Source organism: Cynara cardunculus (assembly GCF_001531365.2).
Source record: "Cynara cardunculus var. scolymus isolate 2C chromosome LG 7, CcrdV1, whole genome shotgun sequence".
NCBI classification, from domain to species: Eukaryota; Viridiplantae; Streptophyta; class Magnoliopsida; order Asterales; family Asteraceae; genus Cynara; species Cynara cardunculus.
Window position 1 is genome coordinate 12,243,286 of NC_037534.1, and position 11,423 is coordinate 12,254,708.

At 34.3% G+C, this 11,423-nt stretch overlaps 1 protein-coding gene across 1 annotated transcript; it reads right to left on the reverse strand.

Moving 5' to 3' along the window:
- Window positions 1-453: 453 nt before the first annotated feature.
- Window positions 454-8,083, reverse strand: LOC112515453. The gene is made up of 5 exons (XM_025122284.1): window positions 7,952-8,083; window positions 3,331-3,491; window positions 2,640-2,726; window positions 1,615-1,773; window positions 454-729 (listed from the first exon to the last, which is right to left on the reverse strand). Exons 1-5 carry the CDS (start codon window positions 8,067-8,069, stop codon window positions 637-639), a joined length of 618 nt encoding a protein of 205 aa, XP_024978052.1. The 5' UTR covers window positions 8,070-8,083; the 3' UTR covers window positions 454-636.
- Between the last annotated feature and the right edge of the window lie 3,340 nt (window positions 8,084-11,423).

Here is an 11,423-nt window from a genome sequence, read left to right on the forward strand (position 1 = left end):
ACAAATCTTAGAGAATATTAGACTAAAGAAAAAGGCTATATATTGCAAAGAAGTTGATGCATTGTACTTTTTCCTTCGTCCTATTTTAAATTTTTTCCACTGGGTTTTTTTTTTGACATAAGGTTTTAACAAGGCAACAATTGTGCATTATTACTCTTTTGACTCAGCACAAAGGGGAGTGTGATAGGATATGTGTGTGATCATCTAAATGATATGACAATATAAATAGAGATAAACATATTAGAGGTAGATTAAAACTGATGTCTCTTACAGTTTTCTACTTGTAACTCATCTTGCATATCATTATCTCCATTTACTGTTGTTCTATTTGGTTTTTCCTTTACAGTAATAATATAATTATAGCTTAGTTGCTTGTATTTCCAAAGAAAGGTCAGGGTTCAATTCCTTGCATTGTTTATTTCCTTCAAAAAGAAAAAAAATAAACAAAAACTGTATAAGAAACCCAATATTAAAAGCTAAAATACAACATTTCCTGTATCAAGATACTCGCACAATATACTATATACCATGTACATGTACATGTAAATGATTGTTGCTGAAAATTCGTACATTAGTCACCGATCATTTACATTAACTATTGTAGTGTCGACAACGATATGCTACATGAGGTTTTAGTTACTCCCTCTTACTTGCCACACGTTGTTTTTCTTCCTCGACTTGTTCAAGCAACGCTTCTAATTCCGCTTCACTTAGACCCTCTAGCCGTTTCTGCATTGAGAAGTTAACGGTGAAACTTGAAACTCAGAATAATAAGAAAAACGTCAATAATCAATTGAGTATTTATGTGAAAAGATGGTAGATACACGGGCAGACCTATTAAGCACTAAGTGGGGTCTTGTGCACCAGCTCAACTTTTTTTTATATGTAAAATTATTTTTGCGGTATAAAAGATGCAATCACTAAGCTTTGGAAGGGTGTTTCAGAGTATCAGAAAATACAAAGAAACATTGACCAAAAGACCTAAAAAAGTCCCTCGAAAAATCATCCACAAACTGAAAAAGTCTCTCAAAATCAACCAAAAACCAAGAAGTCCCTCAAAATCAACCAAAAAACTTAAAAAAATCCCTCCAAACGGTGCAATTCGGTTAAAACACAATGAAAGACTTTGCGAGCCTTTGATCCACCTTAAAGGTACATCCACTAAGCAAAAATCTAGGATTCGCCACTGTGTAGATATGCCGAATAGAGTGGAAAGAATTGATATTCGACTCTTTGCACAACCCTTTGGGGTATATGACAACTTTCACAGCAAAAAAATACGGTGAAACCAATAAAACCGTCCCTAAACTTTTACTTTCTTCATATGAATACTCGAACATAATATGTATCAAGCATACACTTGTGATCTCGTAATCATAGAAATTACATCAAACCAAACGAGCTCAATATCTCTCTTCCCTGGAGATTGGGGGATGTAATGAATTTTTGCCTAGTGGTCCTAGTTTTCGGCTAAAAGTCAAGGTGATTCAACCAATTTGCCATCGTCAAACTAATGTTATGTTAATGTTCATCAAGGACAAATATGTCAAAAAGAAGCCGAGACTTGTGTAGAAAATAGCAGGTGAAGTAAGAAAATGGTAATTATGAACTGACCTCCATAACTTTCATTTCGTAGTCGCGTAACTGTTGGGCATATGTCATTTCCTTGTTTGAAACTCGAAAAATGTATGTTGAAATCCATCCAACGGTAAGACCTAACACCAATACCAACTGGACAACATTCCCAGCCTGTAAAGGATCGACTCCGAAGAACTGCAAACAATGTCAACATGAATGCTTAGATTAGATATCAATTAGAGAAACAAGCTTATCATGCGATCTACTCTTTAAATGCAAAACCAGCATGAATATCTTGTTACGCCCTCCATTACTAAACAATTGCAACTTGTTACCAAGTGCGCGGTCTTATAATAGTGTTTGACTATTAGTAAACTGTCGTAAACACGCATAATGATGATAAAAATGGGAAAATCTAGTCAACAAAAATCAAGCTCGTGAATTAAGTGTCTACTTTTCAATTTTGCCCTTGTATATGAGATGAAGAAATTCATTACCCCTCTATTATTAAGGGTAAAATCTCATTTAGTAATTAAATATTTCTAAAGTTGTAATCGTCTATTTCATCGCGGACATTTATTGCGGGAAGGAGGGAGTATTTGCAATGACAACATTGGATGGATAAGTACTTTTAGTTTGGGATTTGCAAAATGGAGTTGCAATTGAGGGTATAAAAACCTTCAATTTTCTTGATTCATGTGATTACTGTTGTGTATATGTGATCATCCATCCTAAACTGGTTCTTTACTTGAACCCATGTCTCTGGCCACAACGGTTAAACTTGCAGGTTGCTAAAACCGTCAAGACATTAGCCTAAAGGACCGTTTACCAAACATTTACTAGGTAAGCGCTTACCAGGTGTCACTTACCTTCCGGAGACCTAGAACCGTAACCGTAGGCATAGCAAGGACCAAGACTCTTACCCAGTAAACGTTTGGTAAACGGCCCCTAAGATGAATATAAATTCCAAAAATACGCTGCGTATCTTTATTACACGACAACATTGAGTTAAATCCAAGAGATAAGAGATTCCATAAATAAAAAGTGAATGGTGAGGATACCTCTAATCCGCTTTTTAGACCAATGCCAAAAAATGTAACTCCTAGTCCAATAAATAAAACATCTTTCCGATTATACCCAAATGGCACCTGCAGTAATCAAGCCATTGATGAGATAACAGAAGTCAACAAGTTAATAAACATTAAAAAGACTATCAAACAATCTTCAACAAAATTGTGTGACTTTGCTCGAAAGAATTTAAGATAGAGAAACTGGTAACAATTACGTTGGGAGTTGGGACCAGAAGAGAAGCCTAATTTGTACTTTTCTTTAATGTCTTTGACTACAAACAACTCTCCACTTCGGGACCAGATAACCAAAAAATAAACGTGTAACATGATGTAGCAATATGTTACTACATGACTACATCCCCATTAGTTTCAAAAAGTCCACCCTGGTACATTACAGATTCAAAATTGATCCAGTATTTTTGGTTTTGCATCTCCAAAATTCTTTATTTTAAAACTTTGTACCGTCTACTGTAGCTATCAAACTTTTGCTTAAACGGGAAAAAAAAAAAAAGATTAGAAAATGATTCATTGGACACCCAAAAGTCAAATATAGACTTTCTTTATTTGGCATGGAGGGATACATGGTAGAAGTAAAAAAGATAAATTCACTTTGATCTACATAATCAAGTGTGATACGTGGTTCTACATGCAGAAGTTTAGATCGAAGATGGGTGTCACATGCCTTCTTTTTATCGGATGCCTCATCAGTGGCACCATCAGAGCTTGAGGAATTGCTACTTCTGGGGATTATAGATGTCATTTTCTTCGATATCAACCCATGAAATTCTTTTGTGGAATACGCAGGATTTCCAGTTGTTGAAAATCTAAGAGAAAGAACTCTTTCTAGAAGAAGAGGAGGAAGGGCAAAAAATTAGAACTCTGAGCGAAGATTATAAAACAGAAGTTGTATGAAATCGAAGTACTGTTATATTACAACTCGGCACTGGAAACAAGATAAAATGAAAAGTAGATCAAAGGGTAACATCCTAGTCCCATGGCATGAATAAGTACAAATGCTTCCAAAATAAGCAACCTAACAGATCCAACCTCCTACCCCACATGCAATTCTGAAAGGTTCTGTTCTGAAATCACTCAACTCCCCATGTTTCTGAAGTAGAAATTTAACTGTTGGGCACTTGCTAAAAAGTTCAATTATGATAAAGAGTAATATGTGGCGGAAACGATAGGTGCAGATGAGCTTCACCTGTTAAGAGGAAGATAATAGAATCACCCAGTAACTTCTCTTTTTACATTATCTTTACAAATTCAGATAGGAAACAAAAATGCTACATCTTTTCTGTCATAAACTCCTCAATGTGTACAGACATGCAGTAAGCACCTCCATGTTAAAAACTTTGTGATATGCTTAATCCTCCACATCATGGTATCAACCATAAATATATTTTTTAAGTTTTAACTTCCCATCTTCTTCTACGATCCCAAAATATCTCTCTAGGATGGAATCAAATCAATTTTCAATTTTGGTTCAAGATGCCTGCTTAAAGTAAACATTTGTACATACAGACTGCAAGGAGAAAGCGAAGGATAATGTAAAGCAAGGTGTCCATGTTCAACATCATTACTAATTCCAGCATATATGGCTGTAACCTACGATTGAAGAACTATGTGCCTTCATTCATGAACCATTATTGTACGTTGCAATCCCTCGTTCTTTTGGAAACATAAGGGACTCACATAAGCATATCTCATGATAATATATTAGTATCAGCATTCAATTACAAAAAAAAACACCTCATGTTATGAAACACTTTTGACAAAAATATGAAGTGTTTCAACACTCCTTGTTTTTCGAATGCTAGCTAGTAGCTACAACTAGTTTGCTCTATCTGTCTTTTCCTCAAAAGCATGTATGCATTCATTTATTGGCTTCAAAAACCATTCTAGAACCACCAAAGGTAAGAAATAGTGGCAAGCATGTTGTCGGCAGCCCACATACTTTGCCTTGCTGATATAGCATCAAAATTTATCCTTCGATTCCACTACCTATATTGAGGTTTATTGAACCACAACTATGCCTTTGCTTAATTATGGAGCATCTTTTTCCAAGCCACAAACTCAATGTAGTTATTAAGAAGTTTTTTTCCTGTGACCACAAATTTCAATCTCTATCTTGCACCTTCTATTAGCAAGAAATATTTAGTCTTCACTTCTAAGAAACCTCCCCGGGTTTGTATTCTAAAACTCCCCAATTCAAGGACTGTTATAAGAAGGTTGATGGTATCAATCCTTGCAGTTAGGGAAAACACTTATCTAGAGCTTATAGCCTTTAGTGACTAACCTTGCCTTGTGCTTCTCCACTTCCCCTTCTTGATTAGTCTGTCTTGTACATAGTACACCCACTTGACTACAATTGTCTTGGGTCACTTGCGGAGTCAAGTTAGTTCCCAATTGTCATTTCTTTTTATTGCAACAATCTGTTCATTCATGGCTTTCTTCCATTTATAATCTTCATGTGTTGTTATATCACACATTGATATTAGAAAAGGTAATGAATCATCAAATGTAATCTACATGGGCTCTATAGCATCTCATAGATCTGCTATAGATCTCGCATTTTTGTAGTTGTTTCACATGAATTGTTGTTGCTACTGCTGCCAGCGAATAAAGTTAGCATCAATGTAAAAGATATTGGAGTTGGACTTTGTGGAGAGTACGATCACAACCTTGATCGGAGAGTACGATGACAACAACCTTGATCGTCTTATGCATTAAAGTCATTATCATCAAAAAGATAATCCTTCAACTTTCTTCTCGTTTTTTGCTCCATCTCTCGTATTTTGCTTCTTCAGCATCTAGTGAGATAATCACTTATTTCCAAAGAGGATTACACAACTTATACACCTTACTCCTTTTCTTATGACCAACAAAGTTGTACTTCCATCCTTTGTCATCTAGCTTCTCTCTTCTGATCAAATGTGAGCATATGCAATAGAGGCAAAAGTTCTAAGATGCCGGTTGTTGGCTCCATGCTTCATTTTGTGTCTAGAATTTTAACATGGCAGGTAATCATCACATTTAAAAGCGTCAACATGAAAACTTATTGGTTGACACTTTGTTATTGCTTCCTGCAAGAGTGCAAGGTAACCTTCACATACTTGATCTGCTTGATATTCTGGCAGTCCGTTCATCATAATTTCTCTCGACAATAACTTCAGAGGGTCAAAAACCTATGATGTTTAAACATTATATGCAAAACCATGACTCATCACGCACTTCATCAATCATGTCTGGACATCAAGTGTGAAAAGTTGAATCCTTGTCATATCAACCTTTGCAATTAATTTTCCATTTGTGTCCGACGATGAGAGAGCAGTCAATAAATATTTCATACCCTTCCTCTGCAAGGTTGCCAATGCTAATGATATTGCTTTCTAAAGCTGATATGTAATTAATATCAGCTATATACCTTGTCACCATGCTTTAAAGTAACATAAGCTTACCTTCGCTTTTAATCGGAATCTTTAACAAGTCTCCAAATGTGCTTTTCTCCTTGATGTGGCTCACACAGCAAGTGAAAATGTTAGAACACAAACCGATGAAGTTGGTTAGTAGCAAAGGCTAAATCTTAGTGGCTAATAAAGACGTACAAGAGAATGATCTGAATATGTGGTCAAAGAAGGAAAATAGGCCAAAAAAAAACCTTCTCAGTTACTGCATAGAACTTGTGGCTTAAAAATATTCTTCATAATTAAGCATATACATAATACAATTCTTAAGCCCCCGAAAATAATTTTAATTTTCAATCAACTCTAATATTAAATATGGTTTCTTTTATTTTAGTTCCCAACTGATAATATCAACCTCAATTTAATGCAAACAGCAGATAGCTCAATTGTCATCTGACAACTTCAAATAAATTTATATCTTTCTATCAATCTTCAACTCAACTATATATCATTCTATGCCTCATAAAGTACAAAATGTGATAAACTAGTAACTTTGTTCCTAGCAATCCCTAGGGAGCCCACCATTGGAAATATCAATGTGAAGAATAATTTGTACTTAATCCTCTAATTCTTCTTCTTTGTTTAGGTCATTTAGTTCCAAAATCATCCAGAACTTGAACATTCTTATAGTCTAGCATCTTGTTAACAACTATTACACTACAAAATTTTAAATGCAAATGCAGAACCTCATCTTCATATCTCCTCATACCAAGTCAATAGGGCCCACAATCACATTCTGGTCCTCTTAACACCATATAAATGGGGTAAGAAATGAAAGTGAGAAATGGCCAGAATAAAGGAACCTAACATAACCAGCAAATTCCATAATTAGTTATGTGTGTGTTTTTTTTAATATTGATAAAAAAACTAAAACAAACTTTAATTAGACCAAAATAATGTTGGCTAAAGCTCTTTTTTTACATCAATGTTGCCAAATATGGAACTCAAGGGATCAATCTTTGCAGGTAAAAGAGAGGTTCAATTACAAATCTATCACCAAAGTTTTCCAATCCAATGAGGCTTCAACTTTACATGATGCCTATCATTTATCTATGCGTAGATTTTATAGTATTTAAGAAAACAAATTATATTATTAGCCTAGTTCTCTAATTCTTTTTCATATGCCAAAGTTTGAATATTGATTCCTATTGTTTTGGAAGTCGCCCTTCATTTCCAAGCGGACTCCTCTTTTTTGTTTTGCCTCATTCCTAAAGAATTCCCATGAATCCCATCTCAAGCTCAACAGTTACCATAACCATGAGCTTTTCACATACCTTTTAGTGTGCAATATTATGAAAAAAGAATGGCCACAATTAGAAAATTCACTATGTTTAAATAGTATATGAGACTACTATATGCTGCAAGTGTAACCAATCCATTAGATGTCTTGTGTCCATTTTCCTTCTCTAATCTTGACTTTGTGTGTTTCACATAAAAACAAAACTGGACCTATAAAATTGAAGATCAGGATGAAAAGAGAACTCCATGACATTGCCAACCAGAGTAGCTCTACTCTTTCACCTAGTATCAAATCTTATGCCCTTATCCCATAAAATTGTAACAAATAACCAGGAATATAGTTTAATCAGATGTTATTAGACACTTGCATAACAACAAAATCAACTTAATCAACAACAACGAGAATAAGGAAACAATTCACGCTTAAAACTTCCAAAACAGAAGGAAGCTTTGAATTCCAAAAATGATAACTCCTTGTTTCCTGAGCCTCTATTCATCCATAAACTAGGTAACCAACATATGCATAAATTACTATCAGTAACAATGCAATTTACAATCATAAACCCTAGTTTTTCAGTTTTTTGAAATTCAACGAACCTTTAAACGGAACTTGAATAGCTGTTGGCTTCAGCTGCGAGAGAGGAAGAGCCGAAATGCCTACAAAAGATGTACTCACCATGGCTATCCGCTTCATTCCTACAGGATTAGAAGCCATTACTACAATTTTGCTCCACCATTTTTGCAAGACCTCACAAATATAATCCATCTATTTTCCTATCTACACCTTAAAGAATATGTATTCGCTACATTTAGCCCATTAATTTTATGGTTTCACAGTTTGATCCCTCTAACTTGTAAACATTATTTCATTTAGGAGCCAAAAGGTTGGATAGAATCGGGTGTGATCATATCCACGAGTAATTCTATTGTGTTTGTTATTTCTAGACCGTGTTTGTTTTGCAAAATGCTTTTGAAAGAAATGGAATACGTCAAAGAATTGGAATTAAGCTGAATTTGGTTTGATTAAGCATTTAGTTGGTAACAAAAGGAATGGAAATTAATTCCATCTTTTTAACACTTTTTCGTTGGCCGAATGTAGATATAGAATTAGAGTGTAAATCATGATAAATGATAAGCGTTATATATATATATATATATATATATCAAATTATCCTTCAGTTTGTAAGTTTCTAGACTAAATAATTACCTCACTAAGGGGGCCGTTTACTAAATGTTTGTTTGGTAAGTGTTTACCGAATAAATTTCTTCATCAGATGAACATGACAAGGGCCAAGAATCTTACTGGGCAAGAGCGATAAGAAGGATGTAGAGTCTTACCCGTTAAGTGAAGATGACTCTTACCTAGGTAAGTGCTTACCCGGTAAATTGTTGCATTCGATGCGTTTTGATGTACTAAAATCTTACGCATCAAGGTAAATTATATGTTGACTCCTATAGATAAGCACTTACCGGGTAAGCATTTGGGGATCAAGCCAGACAACTTTTCTAGCGGGTTTAGCCGCGTCCCACATTGCCAACGGTCGTAGATCGTGTTGTGTTTTTATTTTTCAAGCGGTTTTTGTAATGATATAAAACCAAGAGAGTAACCGTCATTGGAGGAATCAACCAAGAAACATCAGAGAACTTGAGATCATGACTCACAAGCATTTGAAAGGGTATTTTGGAGATTTTCTAGGGTTTCTTAATGAGATCTTCAGTTTACATCATTTGTAAGCTTTATGATTTCAATTATGAGTAATCAGGGTTTTAATTTCTAACAACAGGTATGTAATTAGCTTTGCATTTGTTTGTGTTGAGACTCGAATGTCCTTTGACGTCATTTGAATTTAATTAAGCAATCCTTGATTTAATGTTCTTCTAATCTAAGTTGGATCCCTCTGTTTATAAAAGTTAGTTTGAATTGCTATATCTGGTTTTGAATCTATAATTGTTCTTAGCTTGATCTTAGTAGCAATCATTGCTCTAATTGACATTTGTGTTAGTTGTTAACAACGTAAAATTGTATAATCTAACTCAAACGATTGCTCGTTCCTAGAAAACATCTGACAAAAGAGAAAGAAAGTTGTTCCTAATAGAGCAAAAACCCTTTGAACCAGAAGAATTGTGTGAAATAAGTAAAATTATGAGGCTAAGCGGTTCTACATGAATAAGTTTGGGTGTTGTTAACAGATAAAACAGATGTCCGCTTGTTGATTAGTTTTGGTGTGTGATTGGTCGTAACGCAACTAGCAATCAACTCCAAGTTCGTGATTAGATTAGAATAGCTAATTACAGACTAGTTGTTGAAGCATTTTCATGTTGTTCGTGTTTTTTTAACAAACGAGACATTGACGCCTATTGGTGTTCAATCCAGTATCAATTCAATTAAGAAACTATGTAACTGGATGAGTCAATGATACATAATTTATAGAATTGGTTTATTGGTATTCGTTATTCGACCTCTTCTCATTATTGTTTACAATCTTAATTAAATTTGGCATGCTTAGCTTAATTAACAATATCCGACGCCCCCCCTGTATACATACTGCAAAAACCACTTGCAACATGATGATTTTTTTGGAGTCTACGGTTGACACCGAGTCTCGGAGAAGATGACTCTACTTATTATTGTCACAAGCTTTATGCAATAAGGCAATAGACATCATATATTTATTATCATTTGTCGAACTCAAATAAAGATATGGGAATTTACATTGAGCGTGAGAGCCAAATGAATCGAAAGATTACCCATTAATGATATTTTGCAATTTCTTGTTCGATTTATAACTACATATTTAAGGTTGGATATGTTGGAGCATCTCTACCATATCCTTAAAGAAAACTCCCTAATTGGAGAATCAAAACTTAAAATCTCCAAAAAGAAATTACAATTTGTAACACCCTTGATTTCGGAGCCTTCGTTTGAAGCCTTTCTGTGACCGTTTGGCATTCAAGATGGTAGGAAAACGAGGTTTGTATATAATTATCATACTAAAAGAGTTGGCCATCTTTTAGATACATTTTGGAGGAGATCCAACTTAGATATTAAAAAGGATTTGAGCATAGATCTTGAAAGTTTGAAAAGGTAAGTCTTTTGAGCAATATCAGATGTCCTTTTGGGTTTTTGGTGGATTTGAAGCTTGAGCAGTTGAGCTCATGGTTGGTGTCCATTTGGCTTGATTATTAGTCATGCGAAGTTTCTTTGGTGGGATTTGCTTGTGGATCTAATGTCTTCACTATTTTGGAAGCAAGAGATGGATTTGGAAATGTAAGTTCAAGTTGTTTTGTGAAAACTTTGTACATGTCAGAAATGTATATTTTAAAGCTTTAAAGTGTTCTACTTGATGTTTATCGAACGTGCTATTTAATTGATGAGTGTTGCATATTTGATACATTTGATTTTATAAGTTTTGTAAAATATCCATACTTTGGGTTTTTGGACATTTTGATAAATAAACATAAAATGTGACCTTTTGTTGATTTATTGCATAAAAGAAGATTATTTGACGATAATACACTTTTGAAATTTGATTTTATAAATCAACCGAAAACTTCAAATAATTGAGTTTTGTTGGATTTTGGAGTGTTTTGGGTCTTGAAACTTGATAAACTATTTAAATGCATTTTGGGGCTTATGATGACTTCATTTTGGTTAGTTAAATAAATCGAAGAGCTTAATGGCTTGTATTTGAATAAATGTTCGTTTTGGGATTTTGCCCTACTTTTGAGTTAATAATGATGTGTTTAAACCACTCGGTGTATAAGTTGCATACATGTTGGTTATTTACAGTTTATAGGTTTGTGTTGACTTTTATTGATTAGTCATATATTTGGCTTGGTTTTGACTCATATGTGTTTTGGGGATATTTGTCCAGTTTAATTTGCTCAATGTTGAGCTTCGCAATATGATATGCAGTTATGGCATAGGAAATTACATGTTTTTTAGTGTGTTGGTCATTTAATAGAAGTCATGTGATTTAGATTGTAATGCAATGGATTTATAGGCATAGGAGTCGATTTGTTGGTTTTAAGATGAAATCATTATCCCTGTAATGTAGCTAGAAATATT

What these genes read in the sequence shown, in the direction of transcription:
- LOC112515453 (XM_025122284.1), bottom strand. Translation starts at nt 8,069, where the DNA reads ATGGCTTCTAATCCTGTAGGAATGAAGCGGATAGCCATGGTGAGTACA. An exon ending in TATTCAAGTTCCGTTTAAAG is followed by an intron (nt 3,492 to 7,951) that starts GTTCGTTGAATT and finishes CTCTTCTTCTAG; the next exon opens with AAAGAGTTCTTTCTCTTAGA. An exon ending in ACGAAATGAAAGTTATGGAG is followed by an intron (nt 730 to 1,614) that starts GTCAGTTCATAA and finishes TTCTCAATGCAG; the next exon opens with AAACGGCTAGAGGGTCTAAG.